Source organism: Pogona vitticeps, chromosome 5, assembly GCF_051106095.1.
Source record: "Pogona vitticeps strain Pit_001003342236 chromosome 5, PviZW2.1, whole genome shotgun sequence".
NCBI classification, from domain to species: Eukaryota; Metazoa; Chordata; class Lepidosauria; order Squamata; family Agamidae; genus Pogona; species Pogona vitticeps.
The window spans coordinates 92328827-92355523 of NC_135787.1; the positions used below are offsets into that span (position 1 = coordinate 92328827).

Sequence of the window (26697 nt, forward strand, 5' to 3'; positions counted from 1 at the left end):
TGTTCTTTTTTCATTTCTGAATGTTTCTTATGGTTCAGGTTGAGTTTAACATGAGGTGGCAAATCTGAATAAAAACTTGAACAATTGAAATCAGATACATACCAGCCACAAATCCTATTTTATTTGACTATGTTCCTTTTAAAAAATCCAGCCCCCTTCTCAGCCTTTGAAAAATACTTTAGAAAGGCAATGTGGCTCAAAATAGAAATACTTTCTTTTAAAAAATCTATAACAACTGCTCCTGGAAACTTAAGTAATCCTTATGCCAAGCCCTTCTCCCATTTCATGTTAAGCTCAGATAAAGTTTTGTGAAGCATTTCAGGAATTCAGAAAAAGAACTGGCTGAATCTTAGAAAACCTAAGACTAAAATACTAGAAAACAATTATACATACAAACTGGCTTGCTGTCAACTTAAAAGAATATGCATCTTGTTTAAAAACATATATTTATAATGATATATGTCCTTAAAAGATAGCGTGCTGTCAAAACAGCACCTATTCTGAAAATTAAAATATAAGGAAGAGCTGTATTCGCCTTTAAAATATGAGAATTTAATATTTCCCAACTCACTTTTCCCGTCCTTCCCCAACGGCAGCAAGTCTCTTGCTGTCTTCGGTCCATGCAATGTCTTTTATTTTTCCTGCAAATGGCTGATACTCATACTTCAAGAGATGTTCTTTCTGGGTGGTATCCCAAATTTTAAGTTTTCCGGAGATATCTGTCACAGCACAACAATATATAGTCACTGTTCTAGTGCAGCAGATCAAATTTAACACCCAAGTTTTCATTTATCCTTGAAATAAATTAAAGAACTTGCCACTGTGTACATTAAAAATACTAAAATGTTATACAAATAATAGTTGATGGATGGTGTCCATAAAGTTCTGGAACAAAACTATTCAAGAGTTTGGGCTGCTGATTACTATATCTGAAGTGTTAGAAATAATAACCACATTGAGTGCTTTTTTTAATGAAATGGCAGAACACAAATGTAATGAACAAAATGTTCATAACATTTGTAATATCTGTGATGTTTATACAGTATGCTTATTTTCTGTGATTTTTAAAATCCTGCTTATATGTATTTATTTTTAAAAACCTATGAGAAAACAATCAATAAAAATCCAGGAAAGCTACTTTATGACCACCACATTCACCTTTCTATCTTTAAGACTTTGTAGCATGTAACAGAAATATGCAATGAACACAATGCACAAAAGTAAAGTATTTATGTTGACTACGCAACAGATGGTACCCTGTTTCCCCAAAAATATGACTCAACCTGAAAATAAGCCCTAGTATGATTTTTCAGGGTGCTTGTAACATAAGTCCTACCCCAAAAATAAGCCCAGTTAAGTGAAACTCCACCCTCCACCATTATGCAACAATCAGAAGATGGCATGACAACAATCAGAAGATTGAATAAATGTAGATTGTTGTACATGAAAAAGTAAAACATTCCCTGAAAATAAGCCCTAATGCATTTTTGGAGCAAAAATTAATATGATGTATTTTTCCATTTATAAGATGAGCCAGTATATAAGACACCCCCCTTTTCTAATGCCAAATTAGAATATTTGATGCATGCTTTTCGCTTCCTTTTGCTAAGCCACAGAGCTTAGCAAAAGGAAGGGGAAAGCAGGGATCAAAGGGCTCCCTTGGACCGCGGTTTTTCCTTGCCTTTTGCGAAGCCATGGGGCTTAGCAAAAAGGAAGGGAAGGCTCCCTTCGGGTAAAGCAGCGATGAAAGGGCTTCAGGACCAAAGGGCTGTGATTGTGCAGCTCCCTTCATGGCTTCTTTACCCAAAGGGAGCCTTCCCTTCCTTTTGCTAAGGCTTTGCAAAAGGCAGGCAAAAGCGGCTGCCTTCCATATATAAAATGACCCTCAATTTTAAAGGAAAAAGTGTTATTTTATACATGGAAAAATATGGTAAGACCCTGTCTTATTTTTAGGGAAACACTGTATATTGGACTACACATGAAAGGTCTGCAAAAAGAGGGATATTTTCAATATATCTCTGAAACTAAAAATTGTTGGGGCACACCAAATTTCAGAGGGGACACAATAGATGCCACAATGCTAAAAGTCCTGCTCTGAGCCACAGCAGAGGGCTTTAGGAATATGAGTGAGATGCAAAGGAAGAAGGCAGTCTGCAAGGTAACCAGGTGCCAAGTAACATGTTTAATTGCCTTCCTGGATTTATAATCTATTAGATTTCTACTTACTCAATGGAGACCAAGGCAACTTGTAAAACCTAGACTTGCATCTCTCTTACTGTAAAGACTTTTGAAATCTAAGGACATGGTCACTTTTTAAGGTAGCTATAAAGATCCTGTATGAACAGGAATGTCATCTAAATTTCATCCAGTATTTGGAGCAGAGTCAAGAAACCCTGACTTTACCTACAAAATTGCTTTTACCTTTAAGACTTTGTAGCATGGACATATGCTAACAGAAAACAAATCCTCTTTATGTACCAATTTTTCCCAAGAGTGGGGACTCAAGTGGAGGGACTCACTGTCAAGCAGTGTCCCTTGAGCCACACTGGTGATTCTACTCGGACTCAACTCACTTTTTTTTAAAAGACTCAGATTTGACTTGTGACTTGGAACCTCCCCATCCCCTCCTTTTTTCTGGGGGAAAAAACTCTTATTTTTAACTCAGAGATTGGTACCAAAGACTCGGACTTGGAACTTGGTCCCAAAGACTTGACAACATCCCTGATTTTGCCTAATTTTAGACAACGTTATATATTGGTGTCATAACATACCTCCAGATGCAATGTAGAAACCACTGGGAGCATACTTGGCAACCACAACTTGATGGGCATGTTCAGTGTAGATGTCAGCAATTGCTGGATTCTATGAGAAATATGTAATATCAAATACAGCTTTTCCAAATAAATGTTCAGAAAAAATCCTTACTTTCTGTTCATAGCCCATATAGCTAGCAAATAATTTTTTTGCCCATCACATTTGGACCATCTCCCATAATTCGTGAGAATTTTCCCCCAGGCAGAATTCTGGGAGATGCGCTCAATAAATCAAAGTCCTCAGAGCAACATGCCACCTTTTATTGTCTCCGCGGCACTGCTGGAGAGTCCCCGAGGCTTCTGGTCCTGGGTGACTTCAGCATCCATGTGGAGGCGGAGGTATCTGGTCCAGCTCTTGAGTTCCTGGAGACTATGGCTTCCTTGAATATGGCCTAACATGTTAATGGTCCTACACACACCGGCGGCCATATGCTAGACCTGATTTTCTCCACCGAGCGTAGTGAGTGTGGTCCGGCGGTGACTGACCTTAAGTCAGTCCCCCTGTCATGGTCGGATCACCACCTAATAAAATGTAACCTCACAATGGCACTCCCCCCCCCCCCCCGCAGGGAGAATGGGTCTATTTTAATGGTCCACCCTCGAAGGTTACTGGATCCATTGAGATACCATGATAGGGATTCCAGCTGCTCTGTCTGGTGGTCTTGTCGAAGCCCTGGTGGACGGTTGGTTTGCCGCTGCCACTAGGGCCGTAGACACAATCGCTCCCAAACGCCCTCTCTGTTGCAGAGCTCGGCCAGGGTCCAGGTATAACCTACTGTGGGATGTTGTGGCGCTGCGGGCTAAACCACAGAAGCCTTTGTGTGCTGCAGGGTCAGAAGACCAGCAGTTGTAAGATCGAATCCATGCGACAGAGTGAGCTGCCGTCGCTTGTCCCACCTCCTGCCAACCTAGCAGTTCGAAAGCATGTAAATGCGAGTAGATAAATAGGTACCATCTCAGTGGGAAGGTAAACAGCGTTCCGGGTCTAAGTCGCGCTGGCTACGTGACAACGGAAACTGTCTTCGGACAAACGCTGGCTCTACGGCTTGGAAACAGGGATGAGCACCGCCTTCTAGAGTCAAACACGACTGACTAAAAATGTCAAGGGGAACCTTTACCTTTATGAGCAATGAAGCGAATCAGGAGATGGCTAGGGTGCATTTGGAGGGAGGAACCGATGGATTATAAGAAGATAGCTGTTAGGACTGCAACTAATCGTTACCTAGCTAAGCTAAGGGCTGCGAAATGATCTCATTTCGCTGACCAGATAAGCGAAGCTTCTAATCAGCAGGCGGAGCTCTTCCGTATAGTTCGCAGTCTATTCGGAATTGGTCTGGGTGATAGGCCTCCCACTAATATCTCACCTGACCAATTTGCAGCATTTTTAAAATTAAAAGTGGAGAACATCCACCGTGACCCCTCTCCTTTCTTAAATACAATGTATCGAGCAGAGATGTCCAGCGCTCCACCTTGCCCGGTAATCCTTGACTTCTTTCAGCCTGTGATACCAGATTTAGTGGACAAAGCGCTTGATCGCTTTCGGGTCACCACCTCCTCCCTTGACCGTTGCCCGGCCTGGCTAATTAAAGCAGCCAGGCCAGTAACAACAGAATGGGCCACCACAATAATTAATGGGTTTCTCCAGGAGGGCAAGGTCCCCATTGCCCTCAAGGAGACACTCATTAGGCCCATCAGGAAGAAACTAAGTTTGGCGGCAGATGACATTGGAAATTATAGGCCCGTCGCCAATGTTTCCTTCCTAAGCAAAGTGGTGGAGAGGGTGGTGGCAGACTAGCTACAGGCGCTTTTGGACAAAACCAATGCCCTGGACCCATTTCAGTCAGGCTTCAGGCTATGGTACGGAAACGGCACGGGTCGCACTGCTGGATGACCTGTTAAGGGAGGCCGATAGGGGCAATATGTCCTTGTTGGTCCTCCTCGACATCTCAGCTGCCTTCGATGCCGTCGACCATGGTATCCTCCTGGGGAGGCTCTCTGAGTTGGGTATCGGTGGCCTGGTGCTTGCCTGGCTCCGAACCTTCTTGGAGGACCATCCCCAGAGAGTACAGCTTGGCAAGAATGTTTCAACCCCATGGAGCCTCAATTGTGGAGTTCCGCAGGGGTCGACCATCTCTCCAATGCTGTTTAACATCTACATGAGGCCGCTGAGAGGGGTCATCAAGGGGGTGTGGGGCACTGTGTCATCAGTACGCTGATGACACACAGCTCTACATCTCCTTTACACCAACTTCAGTGGATGCCGTCCGGTCCCTCCAGCGCTGCCTGGAGACTGTACTGGAATGGATACAGTCAAATGGATTGAGGCTGAACCCGGACAAGACAGAGGTCTTGAGGGTGGGTGGTCCTTCCATCAGCGGTTTGGTGACTCCATTTCTTTTGGGGGGTCAACCCTCACCGCAAAGAGCATGGTTCGCAGCTTGGGGATACATCTGGACCCGGCGCTTATCATGGAAACCCAGGTAACGTCCGTGGTCCGTTCCGCCTATTTTCACCTGTGGCAGATTGGCCAGCTGCGACCATATCTTGATGAGGGAGCCCTCACTACTCTTGTCCATGTGAGATTACACCATTGTAATGCACTCTACGTGGGGCTGCCTTTGGGATTGATGCGGAAACTCCAAATGGTGCAAAATGCGGCAGCCAGGCTCCTTAGTGGGGTGAGGAAATATCAGCATATCTCCCCCACCCTGGCTGCTTTGCACTGGTTGCCCATTTGTTTCCGCATTATTTCAAAGTTTTAATGATGATGTATAAAGCCCTAAACGGTTTGGGACCTCGATACCTGGCAGATTGCCTTCTCCCACCCAGGTCTACTTGAATCACCCAACAAAGCCAGCAGGGATGGCTGAGGGGCCTTGCACTGAGAGAGGCCCGGAAGGAAAGAACAAGAAACTGGGCCTTCTCGGCAGTGGCCCCTCGGTTGTGGAATACTTTACCAATGGAAATCCGCCTGGCTCCCTCGCTGGGCGTTTTTTTAAAATCCATTTAAAAACTTTGCTCTTTAGGCAGGCCTTCCCTCCAGTAAATTAATTGATCTGTGTTTTTCAATTATCCCATCTTGATAATGTATATATGCATCAGTTAGTAGGTTTTTATAATGCATTATTATGTATGTTATTCTATTATATTTTATCACCTATGTAATAATAAATAATATTTTATTATATTTGATCACTTATCACCCAAGTAGACTTTGTCTAGAGGGGCGGGGTATAAGTCTAAATAAAGTAAAGTAAAAGTAAAGTTATATACAGTGTCTCTGGTCAGCTCATTCCAACAAGGAAGAAACTTGTGGTAGTCTTTGGATGTCACAACATGGGACCACAAGGGCTCACAGGACAGTAGTTTTTTTGGGAGCGGCCTGATATAGAGTCATTGGCAATGAGATTACTTGTCCCAAGAAGCACTCCCAAGAAATACCGAAGCAGTTTCCCACATGCTAAAATGAGCAAAATGGTACCTATAGACACTTTATATAACTAAAGATAGCTGTTCTGGGAACTTTAATTTTTCAGCTGCATCTCCCAGAATTGGAGCAATTCCTGGCAGAGAGGTGCACTTCAAAAGAAATGAAGGCACAATCCCCCAAAGAAACTTCGGTTTAAAAGAAAATGTTGAAGTCCACAGTGAATACAAGAAGTGAACTCCAATCTTTGACTCTCTAAAGGAAAATGACCTTGAAGCCCACTAACACAATGAGACTTCCTCTCCTAAATCCAGATCAACCAAACTGGCCTAGTAAAGCTTATGTACTTATAGAGCTCGCCTACAAAGCTACTATACCGACAGACACTATCAATGCCTGTTTACTTCTACACCATTAGTGATACACTGAAGTAGCTAATAGAATTATGTTATAGTATTTTTATTTTTTTGAGAAAAAGGCCTAAACTCGAAGTCTTTGAGGCTTGGACTAAGCCTAGTTGTACTCAAATTTCCCGTTCCTGTCTGAAGCTGGGAGCTTTCTTTCTGAACAGGAAAGCTAGGCAGAGCTAGACCTAGCTAAGTCCCAAAGTGTTCTAGTTTAGGTCGTTTCTCCCAGTTGAGCCACATTTAAGTGTCTATAAGGCATGTTTATGTCAGGGAGAACTTCCGGAATGGGCAGTTACAGGATTTACAGTTCAACAAACCTGAAAATCTTAATGCATACTACAAAATGTTCTTCACAGTTAGTGTGTTGCTCGAAGTTTTACTCCCAGAAAACAAATTCCAGGATCGAGCCTGTCTCACTAAAGCAATGGCTTCCAGCCTTGTGTTCTGAGATGTTCTTGGCTAAAACTCCCAGAAGCCTTCACCGTTAGCTGTGCTAGCCAAGATTTCTGGCAGTTGTAGTCCAAGAACATATGGATTTCAAGGTTGAGAAGAACTGCACTGATTTTCACTCCATAATTGCCACTTTAAGTTATTTATTTGGATAACAAGCACAGGCAAGAACTTCATGCTTTCAGAAGGTGGCTGGACTGAGACGGACACTGCATTCAGACTCTTTGAATCAAACTACTGTAATTTGAGATCCTGCTTGCACAATGCTCTAAGCACTCATAGCCCAACACATACAGGTTTCAAAGAAACAGAGACTGAAGAGCTCATAAGGACTGAGCTCCACATGTCAGGGCCCTTGCATAAACTAGACCTCAAACAGTGTCACAAACACTATGTCCCACCTCTGCCATCAACTGTAATCCATCATAATAAAGATGACTGCTCATCATGTTTTCCAGGCAAAGTAAATTAGAAACATAATGATCACAATACAAATAATAGAGAGCTACTAAAATGGAGGAACTACTAATCTCATCTACGATTAAAATAGTTATCATTGGTGGCTAGAAATTATGTATACTTGCTGAAATATCCAGATGGATAGCCATAAGATAAACACATACACATATGCATGGTTGATATCCTGTGTTTGCACGATAGATGCCATCTTTTGTATTTTATCTGTGATGAATGGAACCATCTATATATGAATGAATCAATAGGCACAAATGCAACTTCACAAATACAGTGGTGCCTCGCATAGCGATTGCTTTGTATAACGATGAAATCGCTTTGCGATGAAGATTTTGCGATCGCTTTTGCGACTGCTTTCCGATGTTCCCTATGGGGGAATTTCGCTTTGCAATGATCCGTTCCCTGCTTGGGGAACCGATCATGGCAAAGCAATGCTTTTTAAACACCTGATCAGCGCCGCGAGCAAGGCTTTTTAAACAGCTGATTGGCGCCACACTACCCCCCCAGAGCTCCTCCATAAATAGGGGACAGCAGGAGGGGGGGCGCTCCGGATTGGCGCCTCGGGAGGAGGGATGGAAGGAGGGGCGAAGGGCCTGGCCCCAATCCCCACGCGCACCACTGGGGCGCCGAGCCAGAGAGCAGTCACTGTGGGACGCGCTGCAAAGGAGGAGGCGCCCGCCGGGGATGAGGATCAGGGCGGCAGCAGCTGGACAGGGGGGTCGCGCTAGAGATCCCCTTCTCGACCCGCCAAGGAGACTGGGTGTCCGGGGTTGGCTGGCTGGTGGTGGGTGGCACGTCCCTTCCCACCCTGGGTGGCTGCCTGCCTCCGAGCCTGCCGCTCGCCACCCAAGGAGGCCGGGTATCTCCCTGGCTGGTTGGCGAGGGGCGGGTAGATGGCCCGCCCCTTCCCGCCCCAAGCGGCTGCCTGCCTCCGAGCCCGCCGCTCACCGCCCAAGGAGGCCGGGTGTCTCCCAGGCTGGCTGGTTGGCTGGCTGGTGAGCGACGGGTGGATGGCCTGCCCCTTCCTGCCCCCATCATCCCGAAGCCCCGCAGATCAGCTGGGCAAAAAAGCGCTTCCCCCCCCATCATCCCGAAGCCCGCATTTTTGCCCAGCTAGCCCCACCGATCAACTGGGCAAAAATGCGGGCGTTTGTGATGATCGCGCAGAAGCGATCACTGCAACGCCCCCATTTTCGTACAGCTGATTGGCGGTTCCAAAATGGCCGCCCGCTGTTTTGCCTCGCTTTAGAGGCACCGAAAATGGCCACCCCTATGGAGGATCTTCGCTTAAGGCCAGTTTTTAAGCCCATAGGAACGCATTAAACACGTTTTAATGTGTTCCTATGGGCTTTTTTGCCCCGCATAGCGACAAATCCGTATAGCAACGATTTTTTCGGAACGTATTATCATCACTATGCGGGGCACCACTGTAGTAATAAACAAGAACTATGGCAGCCCAGGATACTCAAGATACTCTATCTTTGACTCCTCCTCCTTAGAGGCATGCAGGTCAGCTTCCAATTAATTTAAAATAGTGGGGTTTTTTTCTATGTAAAGTGTTCACAAAGCATACCATCACCTTTTCCAAATAAAAATAATGCCTCTCACCAGCCAAGATAACCATGAACCTAATGTTTCAAATCCCCAAAAAACTATCTAAAGGATATATGCTAGTTGCATTGCACAAACCCCATTTCCTTCCCACCACAATGAAGTGTGTAACTGAGACCCAACATGTGGGTTCACAGCTAACATGGGGGAAAAATACAACACTGCCAAATCCTCCTAAATGTATGCCAAACATATGTGATAGTTCCATTTCATTCTGTAAAATCCTGCTTGTCCCACTGCACCAAAAGTGAAAGTGCCAGCCTGCAGCAAACACAAAAAAGGCTATTTCCTTCAAAATGTATTAGTTATGTGCTGTTTCAGGCCAGATACCTACAGTGCTAGCTTCCACCATAAATGTTAAAAAGGAAGCTCAAAGTAAGTATTTAGCTTTCTTTTGAGTTGTAAGAAAGAAAATTCTATATTTTTTTTGTATTTTAAATGCAGCTTTAGAAATGTTAGCTTTACTAGGCATTGGAACAGCTAGATAGCTCAGTGGTTCAGGCATCTGGCTGCAGCACCAGAGGGTGAGGGTCCAATTCCCCACCGTGCCTCCTTGATAGGGGCTGGACTTAATAATTCAAAGGGTCCCTTCCAACTCTGCAGTTCTAAGATGATTATCATTATTGTATCTTGTTAAGTTCTGATAAAGTTCCAAGCTCTGAATTGTAATGAGAAGAGAGACAAACAAATAAAATGTTGGGCTACAAAGGGGAAAGACAGCAGAAGTCAATTTAGAAGGTGAAGTTGTACAGTAAATGGAAAATGTGATACCACAGGTGGAACACTACTAATGGTAAAAGTTACACATCATGTATGTGTTAATTTGATAACTGAATATTTTTAAGATGACAACTGAATTCTTTTTTTCCTCAGCTGTATTTTCTGGATAATAACAGAGGTTGCAAATTTGATTCCCCTTTGTGCCTCCAGGGAGAAGAACCGGTTGCTGTGGCCTTGGGCAAGCTGTACAGTCCCAGGGCAAAAGAAAAAAAAGGGGTGGTAAACTAGTTCTGGGGGACCACTATAAGTCAGAACAGATTGAACAGCACATGACTATTATTTTATTGTTTTTAAACTTTCAATGAATTGCTTCATGCATTTGCAGCCAGTTACAGCTAATTAGTTTGCTGTTAATTGAGTTTTTTTAACAAGGCATCTGACAAAAAAGAAAAAAAAACAGCATATGGTCCCTGTACACAATCTAAAGGTAAGTATATCTTTATTGTCATTGTGTGCTGATGTATAGAGACGTTAACAAAGTTTTCAAGGTAAGTGAGATATTTAAGGAGTGGCTTTACCAGTTCCACACACCCCTGCCAGTGAGCTTCCATTGCTGAATGGGAAATTGAACCCAGGTCTCCTGAGTCCTAGTCTATCACTCTATCCATGACACCATGCTGGGTATCCCGATCTTTATAAGACTATTTAAAAAACAAAAACATAAACTCACAGGTCATCAGGTTGGACACTACAGACTTGGAGATTATATAGAAGGAACATAAAAGTTCCAAAACTTATGAGCAGATATGTAAGTTAGGCTTTTTTGTTTACGGCAAGTTTTAAAATGGGGACTTTGGAATTAGGTTAGAAGTGCAGGTTTCAGATTTATTGATTTATTTACATTTATTTATTGCATTTATACACTGCCCATCCAGTGGTAAACCACTACATTGGTCTGGAATCTTCTTGAGTTGTTTTGTCTCCCATGCTTTTTAACATCAAAATGAAACCACTGGGAGAGGTTGTCCGAAGTTTCAAGGTTCAGTGCCATCAGTATGCTGATGACTCCCAACTCTACCTTTCCATTCCATCTGATTCCAAAGAAAGCGTCTTGGTTCTAAACCAGTGCCTGATATCAGTAATGGGTTGGATGAGGGCAAACTGAAATTTAATCCAGACAAGACAGAGGTGTTCCTGGTCAACTAGAAGGTACAGTGGACCCTCTACTTACGGAATTAATCCATATTGGAACGGTGGCTGCAGGTCGAAAAGTCTGTAGGTCGAGTCTCCATTGACCTACAATGCATTGAAAACTGATTAATCCATAACCAGTTATTTTTGTTCCATTTTGGGTTTTTTTCCAGTCTGTAGATCGATTCTCCGGCTGCAAGTCAAACCTAAATTTTGCGGCTGGAGAAGTCTGTAACTCGAAAAGTCTGTAAGTAGAGGGTCCACTGTAGATGAGGGAATTGGGATACAACCTGTGCTGGATGGAATTACATTTCCCCCCAGAAAACCAGGTCTGCAGCCTCAATGCAGCCTGAATACCCAGGTTTCAGCAGTGGCCAAGAGCGTATTTGCACAGTTAAAATGGGTGCATCAGCTACACCCATTCCTTGAGATATCTGACTTGGCTACAGCAGTGGTTCTTAACCTTTGTTACTCGGATGTTTTTGAACTGCAACTCCCAGAAACCCCAGCCAGCACAGTTGGTGGTGAGGGCTTCTGGGAGTTGCAGTCCAAAACTCCTGAGTAACCCAAGGTTAAGAACCAGTGGGCTACAGTGATGAATGTCTTAGTTATATCTCACTGGGGTTACTGTAATGTGCTCTACATTGGGCTGCCTTTGAAGATGCCAAGTGAAATGCAACAAGTCTAACAGTGTTGTCCAAGAACACCCATAATTGGTCAGCTGCCACCCTTTCAATCAGTTTACCATAAACAGAATATCAGTGGCAAGTCTATAGTTGTTTAAAATTATCCATCACTAAGAAACATGGCAAAACCCATTATCAGTGACTTGGAGGCATTCCAGCACATCTGGAAAATTTGTGCTTTTCTGCACCACCCATAGTCTGATGAAGAGCCATATGGGTTTGAAAGCTAGCCCATGTCTGTGATTTTTTAATAGTCTAATAGAGGTGTCATCTATCCTTGCCATCCTTACTTCAGAAGTATTTTAATTTTCCTCTGTATTGCAATTGCTACAATATATTTCAATGTATTCAAATTTATTTTCCCCTCTGTTCCTTATACAGTATAGTTCATACCTCAGGTTAGTATTTCACATCTTGATGCTGTTGCTTATTTTATGAAGGATCATCATAAAGAAGTGCAAATGCAAATGTATCTCCTTTAAAATTCTAATAAATAAAATATATATTTTTGTATTACACGTTTTATAATATATCCTGTTTCTCGCCATCTTTGGGAAAAAAATTATTCTATCTTTTAATTTATGTAAACTATTTTTTGTGATGTGGTATGTTATATGTTTAATTTTTTTTAAAGTGTATGTTGTAAGCCGCCTAGAGTGGTCACAACTGACTAGATAGGCGGGATATAAATGAAATAAATAAATAAATTAAATACTGTTTTGTTACCCAGTATCATTCTGTCAATTAACAAATGAACCAAAAGAAGAAGCTCACGAGGGAAAACTACAAGGGTAAATGTGTGTGTGTTCATCAAGACCTCCACTATAGATAAACCAAAACACTACAGTGGTACCTCGACTTATGAACTTAATCCGTATTGGAACAGCGTTTGTACGTCGAAAAGTCTGTACGTCAAGGCAAACTTTTCCATAGGAATGCATTGAAAACCATTTACAGTGGACCCTCGACTTACAGATGGCTCTACTTACAGACTTTTCGAGTTACAGACTTCTCCGGTCGCAAAATTTAGGTTTGACTTGCAGCCAGAGAATCGATCTACAGACTGGAAAAAAAAACCAAAATGGAACAAAAACAAAAATCCATTAATTATGGATTAATCAGTTTTCAATGCATTGTAGGTCAATGGAGACTCGACCTACAGACTTTTTGACCTGCAGCCACCGTTCCAATATGGATTAATTCTGTAAGTAGAGGGTCCACTGTAACGCGTACCTGCTGTTTTCCGTTCGTATGTTGAGGCGCTGTTCGTAGGTAGAGGCATTAGTTCCCATAGGAACTAATGCAAAGCCGGTTAATCCGTACTCTACCACTAGGGGGAGAATTTTTTTATTTTTCTTCTTCTGACCTAAGATGAACGTAGGTCAAAAAAAGGGCAGGAAAGTTTTTTTTCCAGGGGTTTTTTCGTTCATACGTTGAGGCTCTGTTTGGAAGTTGAAGCAACTTTTTGCAAATGGAGCCACTCGTAACTCGAATTGTTTGCAAGTGGAGACGTTCATAAGTCAAGGTACCACTGTAGGGGCTTCTGGCCTGAAGCAGGGCACAGCTAGCATAAGCATTTGGTGTAGATCTGGCAAGAAGAAAGACCACATCTATTTTCTGCCATGTTCCAAGCCATCATTTTGGGTATATTCATTTCATACTCAAAAGGGGACCCAAATAGTCTGTACAACATAATGGACCAGAACTAGCACATGTTGAGGATTTTTGCATAATAAGTATGAATCCACTTGTGTGGATGAACAGAACCCAGGCTTGTATAAAACAATGGACAAACATTTGGCATAGGTTCTCAAGGAAATGTGAAACTGAGGGTTTGTAGCTAATGTAGTTCGCTACCCCAATTTTTCTACCAAATGTTTAAAGTCAATAATTATTTAAAATGTGATCTTACAGGAAAAGGATTAAAGTGACAGTCATTCCCATGCAACATATCACATCCCCACTCTAATTAAGCACAGAAACCCACTTTAAAGTTACTGAAACCAGAGTACATACCAGGAAAGCTTTGGAAGAAAACAAATCCTAGACACTTTAGGGCAGAAGAAGCAGATTAACTAAATCTTAAATATAAATAGAGATAAGCAGTACTTAGTATTCATATACTATGCTAACATGCTTCGAATGCTCTACTGGCTGCCCATCCATTTCCGCAATGAATTCAAAGTGTTAATGCTTACATATAAGACCCTAAACAGTTTAGGACCCCGATACGTGGCGGAACACCTGCTCCCACCTAGATCTACTTGGATCACCCGTACAAGCCAGGAGGTGAGGCTGAGGAGCTTAACACCGAGGGAGGACCGGAAGGAAAGGACACGAAACCGGGCCTTCTCGGCAGTGGCTCCTGGCCTCTGGAATAACCTTCCTCTGGTTATTCGTGCGGCCCCTACGCTGGGCACTTTTAAGAGTCAACTAAAAACATGGTTGTATGTTCAGGCCTTCCCTCCTGTCAATATTTAATTCTTTCTTTCTTTTTTCTTTCATTTATTATTTGTTTTATTATTGTGTTATGAACTGTTTGTAAAATTCTTATGTTTTCGTATACACCTTATTGGAAGCTGCCCAGAGTGGTCGACCACACCAGATGGGCGGGCTATAAATCAAATACATAAATTAAATAAATAAATACTTCAATGGTTCTCAACTGTGGTTCCCCAGATGTTCTTAGACTACAACTCCGAGAAATCTGGGCCAGCACTTCTGGGAATTTTAGTCCGTCTGGGGACCCAAGGCTGGGAATCATTGCTCTACTTGATAAATTTGTGCAAGAGTTTGTTTTCCAGTGGACCCTCGACTTATGGAATTAATCCATATTGGAATGGTGGCTGCAGGTTGAAAAGTCTGTAGGTCGAGGCTCCATTGATCTACAATGCATTGAAAACCGATTAATCCGTAACCAGTTGTTTTTGTTCCATTTTGGTTTTTTTCCCAGTCTGTAGATGGATTCTCCGGCTGCAAGTCAAACCTAAATTTTGTGGCCGGAGAAGTCTGTAATTCGAAAAGTCTGTAAATAGAGCCATCTGCAAATCTAGGGTCCACTGTACATATCAAGTAAAACTGTTACGTAGTTTTAAGGGATTTTTTTCCTCATGATCATACATCATTCATGAAATAAGTACACAAACAAAAATTGTTGATAATGTATAATTATTTTAAACCTAAACTTGCAGCTTCTCCCGCAATAAAGAGGTTTTGGCCCTTGAAAGAGTTTGGTTATTTTATTATACAAACATACGTAATAAGCATTTTCCACCTTTTCAGATGCTTCTACTGCATATTCATGAGCTGTTCCTTTTTTAAAAAATCATTATCCAAATTCTACTGCACTAGGCTGTAGCCTCACCCACCAAATAAAGCTCCCAACTATAGTGCAAGATTAAAAAATGCCTTGCTCTACACTTAGGTTTACTTCTTATGTTCACTCTGAAATTAAACATTGAAAGGTCACAATTTTTAGGCTGCACCCTTTTAAAAGATCTTTGCCAATGTGGTTAGTATCACTGGGGAGAGTGTAGAGAACAGAATGATGGAAGTTCCAAGACCTAGAAACCACATACCTATGAACAATTGGATGTTACCTTTAAAGTCACATACAGGGTTGCCAATTCTGACCAATCAACTGAAGAACAGAAGTATCAGTTGAAGACTGCAATATTAAGCATACTTAGTGGGAACAAGTTCCATTCAGCTCAGTGCCAAAATCCTATTGAAGGAAAACTGCACATGTAATGGAAATTGTATGTGTGGTTTCTCCTTCTGGCTTTTCATGACATGGCTGGGTCCAGCATTATCTATTTAGCAAACAGATGCAGGATTGTATGACAGCAGGCTAGCTGAAGAGGTAAACTGCTGGCATGATTGACCTTATGTAACTCTGGCTAATGTTATTTTCAAAAAGACATAAGTAAAGGACCTACTTTTCCATAATATGGTAAACTTGTGGCTGGATTGTACTACTTCTGATTTCAGATGGGGTTTTATATGTTTGACTGTTTTCACATTTAAGAGCTTGTCTTTTCATTAATGGCTAACTTTCTATGTATAAGGAATATTAAAAAGACAGCTATTTTGGTATTTTTACTATATGAGGTTAGACACACTTAAGATATTATTTATTAATGTATTAATTGCCAAACTTATAAATTTGTGTCTTGTTTATTATTATCCCTTAAAACAAAATTAAATTTTTAAAAGGAGCTTTAATTTTGCCTCTCTGGTATCCAATACAGATCACACACTCTATCTCCCCATAAAAGATCCAACAAGTACTTAAACTATATTACAGTTTTCTGCTTACTATAAGTTAAGGTTATAGTGTAGTAGATAGTGATGAACAAGAAGGTCTAGGTTGAAATCCCTGTTGAGCCATGGAAGCTCACTGGAGGTAAGGAACTAGTAAAACCACTCCTTAACTATCCCATTTACTTTTAAATCCCTACTAGGGTTGCTGTAAGCCGCTAATAACTTGACAGCACATAGCAAGGTTACCCAGAACTGCTAACTATGGTCCTCAGACCCAAGACAGTATAAGAAGAGCCTTTTGCAAAAGCAGCCCCTAGCCATTTCAAATTAACAACTTCTAATTCATCTTGAAATATAAAAACACTTTAATATCAGATTGACTCAACACTGATATAACCAAAAGATACACACATTTGATTCTAACTGTTCCATTTATAAGATTAAGGAAAAATACAACAAAACATAACTTTTTATTGGTACCAAATAATTCTGTTAGATACTAGTATTTTTCAAATTGTGCTTTCGCATGAATAGTAAAATATGTACCACAGCACTTTTTCTACTGAACCATTCTCCACATTTCATAAGTTTTTATTTCAATTTACAGTAGAACCCCTCTGTATCTGCTGGATCAATACCCACTGATTCACTAATCCATGGGCTGAAAATATTAAAGATATTAAATGAAAATACCAATAAATATGAATTTTCACAATGTAATTATCAGACCGACCACCAGATGGAACCAAATACTATACTATATAGCAGTGGTGGCAAACCTTTTTGGGCTCACATGCCCAAACTGGGGGGAGGGAAGGAATAGTGGAGAGTGTGGAACCGGAAGTGGTGGTGGCGGTGGCAGAAGGGGGAATCCCGGCATGGAGTTGCTTCAAGACTCCACTCCAGATCCGCTGCCAACAACATGGTCTTGTATGCACACGCACTTGATGAAGCCCTTGCAGGGGTGTTGTTCTCCTCCACCTTCTGCCTGCCTCCAGCGCCGCCCCCTTTTTCTCTCCAGCCCCACCTGGGACTTTGTCCCTTTAAGGGAAGGAGGGGGTGTCCTATGACATTAGAGGGAGGTGGGAGGGGAGATAGAAGGCAAGTTATTTTCTCGTGTTCCTTTGTTTCCATCTGCCGGTGCTTGCAGGATTCAAGGGAAGGCAGCGTCTCCTTACTCCCACCCATCCACCCACCCACCCACCCGATTAAGTCCTAGCCTAGGGCCTTACAGGCGCGTTGGTCTCCCTGCCTCTGGGGATGGGATCTGGGCCCCAGAGATCCTCTCTTTCCTTTGAATTTCCCTCCACCTCCCTCCAGAGGAGACCCATGAAGGTTGAGCACAGCAAACCACAATGGAGCACCATCGGCAATGCCTGGAGAAGCAGCCCCCCCGACACAGGCGGGGAGCTGGCCATCTCAAACTCCCCCCGCAAATCTCCCCCCACCCCAACCCCAACCTGCCCCTCCAGCACCCACCTCCGTCCAGGTCCTGATCTGTGAGGTGCCCCAAAAGCCCCGCTTGTCTCCACACGCCTTCTTGCGCCTAAGGGGGAAAGGCAGGCACAGTGATCCTGCTTCCGGGTCTCGTTCAAAGGGAATCCAGGGGAGGAGCTCTTTGCTCTCCTTCATAGCTCTATGTTTCTCCCCTTCCCCTCCTGCATGAAGGGGGGATTGCAGAAATAATGGGGGGTAGGGTTGTGTAGCTGGAGGCGAAGAAGTGGCTTTCCCCCTTGACCCAGAGTACTGCTGAGCCCAAGGCCGGTCCTTAAGGAAACTGAGGTGACTCTGTGATCATCCCTTCCTGTGTGGAGGAACAAAGGTTTGGCTACGAGGGCGGAGTAACAATCTGGCAAGACCTATGGCTCACGTGCCAGCAGAAAGGGCTCCGCGTGCCATAGATTCACCATCACTGCTATATAGGTAGGCCACCACCACAAGAGAAAGAGGTCATCTTCTTCAGCAGAAGAACGAAAGATTTCAGCTCTTGCTCATAGAGGCCTCAGCAAGGTAAAAATCACAGGTACAGGGGAGTCCTGGGTCCAACAGACTGTGTTAGCTATAATCTGCGGTTTTCACTATTTGCAGGCAGGCTTGGAATTGATCCTCCATGGATACAGGGGTCCTACTGTATATACAGTCTATTTCCATATTTTCAGCTTGTAGTTTATATCCCCAAGCTCAAATATTGGCTATTCTCAACGTATGCCAATCATTCTCTACTTTTATAATAACATCTTCCTCAGCTATCATTTCATACCTTGAAAATACAATAATTGTTACTATTAATATGTAAGTTTAAAATGCAACATTAAGAAAAATGGAAGTTAAAATTGGTATACTTTACATCAATATTTCGAATGATGACACATTTCCCATTTGTATACAGGAAGTTGTTGCCTTTTGGATCTTCCCCGATGATTTTAGAGACACCCCTTTCAACCTGTGGGAGGCTTGCAAATACTTTTTCTGTGGGGGGGGAACCCAACAACGAAACAAAAAAACAGAAAAAGTAGACAGAAATATTAGTAATTATCTTAGTCCTCTAGGGGAGCAGCACTATAAGATACATTTAACTTTGGGCTGAAATTAAAGGAAGAAAACAGAAGGCTTCAGATCGTCGCATTTCTGATCTTCCCTATGCCGTTATTTACATGAAAACCTAAACACCACCACCCTTTCGACCCTCACTTTAAATGTTGTTGATTGTTAACGAAAACGGCGGAATCACTCTACAACCTTCCTACTTCCAAAAGTACTTGCCTTTGGAAGTAGAAAATAGCTGCACTTTGACTTTCCTAAAGCAGCGCATAAACTCTGTCCTATCAACTCCCCTTTGCGCCTCCTTCCCGAATCTGCAAAAAAACCATCTATACAAAGCAAAAAAGGCGGCACAGAAGCATGCTCCAGTGACAGGCGGACGAGGAAAGCCTCCCTGTGGCCATGGGAGACGCTCCTCTTCCTCCTCCGCTACCACCGTTTCCTTGTAATAGCAGATGCTGCAGTACTATATTCACGCAACTATATTCCCCTTCCGTTCTTTCAGGAGACCCACTCGCCATACTTACTCAGCTCGTAAGGCATCTTCTCCCTCACTTGTAGCTACTGTTACTGCTTATCTGCAGCAAATATTACAACGGAAGGGCCACAGGAAAAAAAAAAACCACAACCCAATTCACTGGCTTGCAAATTTCCTCCTGCAGCACCAGCGACGTCAACTCCCAGCTGCACAAACCAGGAAGCGCCCGCTCGCACCACTTTTTTTCCCCGAGATCTCCCCCTGGCTTTGACCATATATAGTAAACTCTCGCTCGAGCCGCGCGCGTAGCAGGAGCGGCTTCTTGCCGAACAGCCGCCCTCTACTGCGCCTACCGCCCGCCTTTCCCGGAAATGCTGCCAAAAAGAGGGCCAAAGCCCAGCAAACCCCGCCTCAAAGCACGAATAGGGCAGCTTTTCGGCTCTGCGCACTCCCCCTCCTTTGTCGTCAGGACGCACATGTACGTAGCCTGACCGAGTAAAGGAAGGAAAAATAGAAGCAAATGAAGGATGCGTAACCTGAATTTCCGGAGTCAATGAACTACTTCCGTATTCCGGACGGAAGTAACAGTTTGCGCGTAGAAACCGAAGAAGAAATAGAGGACTCAATTGTAATTGTGGATGGGTAATAAATTTGTTCTGTACCAGCACAAAGATAGGAGCAAAGCCAGACTGTCCTGAATTTTTAAAACGTTGGTCTTTGGAGGCATTATACAAGATATTTGAACCTTAAATATGCATCGGGTTAGTGCCTACAGTAGTTGGACACAACAGTATAGGAAGCCTGCGCATGCAACTAAGCGTTAGATTTGGTTAAGAAGCGTGAATTTGAGAAGATCTGGTGGGCGATTTGAAGTGACTGAACTTCGCTGTATCCTGGAGCCTGTCAAGTGTTTTGTATGGAGGTTTTTCATTTTAAAACTGAACTACCCCCAGCAATAACTCTCACCTGAAGAATTAACAAAATAAATTATATAGTGAGGCTGGTTTGTAATATACTCATTCTCAGTAGCTGTACCACTCACTGCACAAGGATTTTGCAGATGCCAAATCTGAAGGGGAGATTGGTCGTGGTTGGTGCAGTAAATGTAATTCTGCAAACAGAATCTTCACTGCTACGTCTTCCTAAAGATTCAGAGACAGCATAGGATTACAGAACACATCCAAATTAAAATGGTTTGAAATCCAGTTCCCAAGACATGCTTTTAGTTGACCAATATCATGCAGCCCATATTTGGATTTAATCTTCCTTTTTTGCCTTTATTTGGCCTATTAGTAACGTTCAGGAGTGTTGACAGGTTTTCTGGAGTCAACTAACAAAAAGCAATAGAACTGAATGCCATCAGCATATTTATGGCTCTTATTCCAGAATTCTGGGTAACCTCTCCCAAATGTATTAAATTACATAGGGACCAGGACAAGTTGCCAGGGATGTGGAAAGCCAACAGTCATGGAGCTTAACATTAGTGCCCTAGCACCACCTTCTAGACTTCTCCAGAAATAAATGATCAGAACCATTGCAATACTTTCCTTAAAGCAAGCCAGTATATCAAAAACCACCAATGAGGCTGCATTTCACCCATGTATTTACTAGTGTAGGCTATTCAAGGAAGAATCTCAGTCTCATATCCCATCCAGGGTTCAATTAATAAATTTATATTCCACCTTTCTCCTACCACCAGGACCGAAAAATCCAAATGACATGGGTCCAGCAAATTGGTATTGCTGAAATTTGTCTGGTTTTGGTGAGATGAGTGCTTAAATCACCATGTCAAAAATGGAATGTTTGAGACTTCTGTTAGCTTGCTGCATAAAGAACACTCAAAACTTCAAAGGAAATGTGTTTTTTTAAATTTTATTTTGTATGTTTACATGTAAATTATTACAAGTGATATGTTGAAAATTTATCCCAAGAGAATATTGTTCTCAGTCAACTTGGCAGGGAAAAATCCTTTTTGAAATAAGTTTAGAGTAGAAGAAACTTCATAGAAATTATCATAAGTTCACAATTCTTGTATTTAACATATCCCTGTATATCTTGACTTTCATCACACAATAATCTCTGTGGCAGTTGGATGTCTGCCCAGCCAACTTCTAATGCTCAAATTAAAGAAGGTTAAATAGGATAGCTCCATCCACAGGGCTTTTTCAGTTCAGGATGTGTGAGCAGTTATGAAAGCTGCAGAGGGATGATGGTGTGTTTTTGATGGAACTGTGTTAAAGTCAGTTTCCAATGTGTTTATATGTCCCTTGTACAATTGCACCATGGTATCCAGAAATTGTACTTGCTGAGTGAACTGGTCCAAACTCAGTTGAAAAAAGGATGAAAATTATTGAAGTCCTTGTGAAATTTCTTTGATTGCTTTTAACAAGTCTGGAGGATAAAGATGGCATTGATGAATTTCAGACAGAGGAAAAATTTCTGGTACAGGAACTGTGGAAGCTTTGTTCTAGCTCAGCCATGAATATATTTCCATCCCGTGGAGCCATACGTGTGCCAATTGCTGCGCCACGGATCTGGAGATACATGTTATCTATTGCCAAATATGAAATAGTTATGTGTGAGATCAAAGTCACATGGCAGCCAAACTCAACTTAGTTGTATTTAGGATTGTATTTTTAAAGATGTCTGAGAAATATTAACCTAAAGTGCATTTACATCCATTGTGGCCACAATGGTGTCCTCTAGCAGGATGTGGATGGATTTAAAGAAGTTGGTAGTATCTCTTAGGTGGCTAGGTGTGTCACAGGCATATCAAATGAGGATAAGGTCCGTATATCCAAACACTCCCAGGGATTATGGTACCAATACTCAATACAACAGGCTGTCCAAGGTTACTCTGATTGTATATTTTGGGAAGAAGGTAAAAAGAGCCTGTCTGCGGTTCTTAATATTTTAGGATTTGGTCATGGATGCCTCCAGGCAATCAATTCAAAAGGTATATTAAATTTATCATAAATAATTAATAGTAGAGGGTGCTGTGTAACAACTAAATACAGTGGTGCCTCGTATAACGAGCGCACCGTTGAACGATGAATCCGCATTGCGGTGCGGATTTCCCCATCGCTAATGCGAGGGCATGCTCACATTACGATGGGGGAACAGCTGTTCAGCGGTTCCAAAATGGCTGTGGGAACACAAAAAATAGGTGCCGGTACACCCAAGATGGCCGCTGGGACTCTCAAAATGGCCGCTGGTACAACCAAGATGGCCACCAGAACACAAAATGGCTGCCGGTACACCCAAGATGGCCGCCGGAACACAAAAATGGGTACCGGTTTACCCAAAACGGTCGCCGGGACACTCAAAATGGCCGCCGGTACACCCAAGATGGCTGCCGGAACAAGGGAAAACATTGGAGAACGGTGAGTTTTGGGCCCATTTGGAACGCATTAAACTTTGTTTAATGAGTTCCAATGGGTTTTTTGGATCCGTATTGAAAACATGAAGTACCTTTCAGCTATTTAACTGTCATACACCAAGCTGTAACATATTAGCCCCCTGGGCATAATTTGTGAAGAATCCATATAGAACTAAACCTTCACCTTCACCTAAAGAATGGTAAACAATGTCTCTGAGTTTCAGCTATTTCCCACACACAGGGCTATTATTTATTTCTTTTTTAACAGACAAAATATGGCTGGGTGGTGGTGGTGGAATTTTCTAAGCCTTTTCTAAAAGACAACATTACTGATTCCTATAGCAATTCATAAAAAGCAAAAGAGCATATTCCATTTCTCACTTTCTTATTCCAATACATAACAAGCATTCCCATTGTTCATAAAAATCCATCTGTTTATGTCATCAGCCATCAAGTGGCTTATGCTAACCCTGTGAATTACTGACCTTCAACATATCTTACAAACTCGTGGCTGTGGCTTCCTTTATTCATAGGATCATAGAATAGTGAACTTGGAAGGGACCTATAAGGCAATTAAGTCCACCCTTCTGCTCGATGCAGGCATCCAAATCAAAGGATATCTGCCAGGTGGTTGTCTAGGTTTCTCTTGAAAGCCTCCAGTGTTGGAGTACTTGCCACCTCTCGAGGTAATTGGTTCCACTGTTGCACTGCTTATAACAGTTTTTCCTGATATTCAGTCGAAATCTGACTTCCTGTAACTTGAGCCCATTGTTATGTGCACTCTGGGATGAACGAGAACAGATCCTGACCCTCCTCTGAATGATGGCCTTTCAAGCACTTGAAAAATGTTATTATATCACCCTTCTGTCTTCTTTTCTCAAGGCTAAACATGCTAAATTCTTTCAGTCTTTCCTCCTAGGGCTTGGTTTCCAGCCCCTGACCATCCTTATTGCCCTCCTCTGAACTTGTTCCAGTTGTCAGCATTCTTCTTGAAGTGTGGTGTCCAGAACTGAACACAATACTCAAGGTGGGGCCTACACCCCACAAGACTTGCCATTTTGGAGATGCTGTGACCTAGCTGTCTAGCCATCACTATTTGGCTCTTGTCAAAGTCACTTGGATCTTTTTGCTTGCCCATATTTCCTACTTCCAACACATGAAATTCAAGAACTGACTGTTCATTTGCTGCCTAATATATTGCACACCTTTGCAGGTACAATTATATAATCAATGCTATTACCGTATTTTTTGCTCCATATGACGCACTTCCCCCCCCCCAAATAGAGGGGGAGAAAGTATGTGCGTCTTATGGAGTAAATCGTTTTTTAAAAAGGGTTCAGCCACCACCCCCCAGAAGCCTCCCACTGCCATGCTGGGAGGCCTCTGAACTGGCACCAGAGACTGCTTGTTGTTTGGACCTCACCATTCTGCACTGCTGGCTTTCCAGGATCTGTTTCCTGCAGCCTACCTGGAAAACCAGCAAGGCCAATAGCAATAGGCAATGAAAATAGGCAAGGACCAAAGGGAAAAAAAAGAATGATTTTAGAAAAACCAGGAGAAACCAGAAACACAGTTCCCCACTTAGGCAGTTGATTTTCCCATATTTGGGGAAATCATAAGGGTCAGCACATCCAAAGTGCAATAAATGAGCCTTATCCCAGGAAAACCACTTTTACAATAATGGTATCTCCCCTGCCAGGTATGAGTTGGAATGGCCCCTGAAAATTCTTCCCCTTTCTGTGCCCTATCCCCCAAAGGCATGGTGCAGGAGGCTGCACCTTCTGATCAGAGCAGGGCTGCACAGCCCCAGTCCTGAAAGAGGCCAGGAGAGCTCTTCAGTGTTTTGGGGTGCCCCACAGGACCCCCCATCAGGGGCTGGATGTTCCTCCCACAATCCTCCAGTGCACAGATATTAGCATACCTAATATGCGGGGAAGGCAAGGAAAGCGGGGAAATTCAAACTTTCAGTTAGTGAAGAGGCTGTCTGCTTCCTTGCTACAAGCAGTTAGAGAGCTGGGAAGAGAGACCTGGCATTGCCTGGTATTGTCATTTTAAATGTAAAATTTAGTTTTAAAGCTGTTTGTTTGGGGTTAGTGCTTGGGTGAAAAGGTGCTCCCTTTGAGTTGAAACCTGCTTGTGTAGAAATGTGCATGCTTTCTTTCTTTTTTATATCCCGCCTATCTAGTCGATTAAGACCACTCTAGGCGGCTTAAAAATCTGCTTGTTTTTCTTTAAAAGCTGCTTGTTTTGGGTTAAACCCTGTTTGGGTGAAAAGGTGCTCCGTTTGAGTTAAAACCTGCTCGCCTGGGAAGCCTTTCAGACCAGCGATGATCAGCTGTTAGGTGGGGAGAGGGGAGGGGGCAGGAGCAGGAGCGGAGAAGAGCACAATATGGCTTCTGGCTGCCTGCTGGCTTTTAGCTATTTGGGGCTCTTTTTAATGTATTTATTTATTTATTCAATTTTTACCCCGCCCCTCTAGACAATGTCTACTGTTCTGAGGTCTACCAAGGTACTGTGAAGAGCCAGGCTCAGTCTACAGTACCTGGTAAGTGACTTTCTTTTAATTTTTTAAAAGTTTCTGACCTTTTTTCCCCATAAGAAAGCATTAATTAATTTCCAATGCATTCTTATGAGAAATTTGGATTTGACTTGCAAACTTTTCAACTAGTTCTGGGCATCTAATAGAGAGTGTATTTCCAAAGGATGTTGCAGCAAGGAAACTAACTGTGCCTCGTGACTTCTAACTGGATTACAGTACCTGCTTCCTGATTTCAGCTACTATAGTTTGTACAGTATTCAGTTTTTTTGGCTCGTCAAGAACATTGTTCATGGCTGTTGTGCCTTGCATGCTATAAATGTTCAATTATGTCAGAAACCTGAGATTTGGTCTTATGCTGAGCATGTGCTACTGCTGGTGAATGGGTTAAGCTTTGTGTTGCTGTTCTTTTGCATAACCTAAAGTAAATAAGGAAAACCAGCTGTTAAATAGTTTAATTCCACTATTTATCCTCCACACAACTAAAAGGGACCTCTCAATGCAGTGCCAAATCAGACAAACCATTTCTAACTTAATATAGGCTTGAGCTGTAGCTGGGCAGAGTTGCACAACAATCTCATCTGTCATTGAGACATTTCTATAAGCATGGGGAGGAGGTGGATGAAAGGAAATGTAAAATATAGGTAGTGTGGTATAGGTCTTATCACTGGCTGATAATGGTCTATATGTACTTGAATTAAATTTATGGTACACAGATTTATGGTACATAAACTAGAGTACACAAAGCTTTAAGTCTCTCCATTTGTTAATGACAGTGGTAATGGTTCTTAATGCCACTGTTGACTGCTGTTCACTTTACATGGTTCAAATGTTATTCTGTTATAGTTTATTAAATATTTTATTACACTATTTGGTTCAGAATATATTTTCCCTGTTTTCCTCCTCTAAAAATTATGTGTGTGTTAAGGTCCAGTGCGTCTTATGGAGCAAAAAATACGGGTAATTTCACCCATCAATGGTTTTAATGTTGTTGCTGATCAATCTATACCTTAGTGTGGTGAGCGGGTTTGAGCAGGTCAAGGAAGTCAAGAGCAGTGCTGTCAGGATGCTACTTACAAGACTTTGAGTAAGAAGCCTTAAGATTCCTCCAGGGTCAAAGCTAAGGCACCAGACTAAGTGTGTGACTACACAGCAGGAAAAAAAATGGAACCACTGTGAAGTCACACCCAGGAAATAAGGTTTCAGTGGATTGATTTATTTTAGCCAACCTCACTGGAATCCGTAGAGATAAGGGAGGAAACCAGTCTTGTTTTTAGCTCGTTAACAGTTTGAATCCTCCTCTCCAAACAGTAGGTGCCTGGACCTGCTTGTTCATCTTTTTCCTTTCCATTCTGTGCCAGCCCTTTTTCTCTCTTTCTTTTTTTCCTTTTAAAGGCTTCTTGTTCTAGTTCTAAGCCAATTAAGTGATAAAAGAGAGGTGGGAAAAAAGAAATTAGCAGAGAGACAGGAGGAAATTTTCACTTCAGCATTGTTTCTAGCTTTTTAAGTAGCTCTGCTCTGTTCTGTCTAACCAGTTTGCACAAGGCACAATTAGAGAAGAGTTACTTTAAAACTCCCCCTGCTCTGTTTTTCCTTTGGTCTCCCAGCTGCCCCAACACTAGATTAGGAAGCCTTTAAAAGAAAAAAAAGCTGAATGGGAAAGAGAGGGAAGGAAAGATGATTTTAAAATTCATTCATTCATTCATTCATTCATTCATTCA

The 26697-nt window shown here is 42.4% G+C and overlaps 1 protein-coding gene and 1 pseudogene across 2 annotated transcripts in view; both read right to left on the bottom strand.

The window, feature by feature from the left end:
* Window positions 1–19453, bottom strand: part of WDR1 (WD repeat domain 1) — a 75941-nt gene extending 56488 nt beyond the window's left edge. For both annotated transcript variants that reach the window (XM_078394075.1, XM_078394074.1), the window contains exons 1-4: window positions 19111–19453; window positions 18390–18511; window positions 2772–2862; window positions 572–719 (exon numbers count right to left, since the gene is read on the bottom strand). In XM_078394075.1, coding sequence (XP_078250201.1) covers window positions 572–719; window positions 2772–2862; window positions 18390–18511; window positions 19111–19126 — 377 coding nt within the window. In that variant the 5' untranslated portion in view covers window positions 19127–19453. The remainder of the gene's footprint in view (window positions 1–571; window positions 720–2771; window positions 2863–18389; window positions 18512–19110) is intronic.
* A 4540-nt stretch (window positions 19454–23993) lies between these two features.
* LOC140707888 (U1 spliceosomal RNA) lies at window positions 23994–24147 on the bottom strand (annotated as a pseudogene).
* Window positions 24148–26697: the final 2550 nt, after the last annotated feature.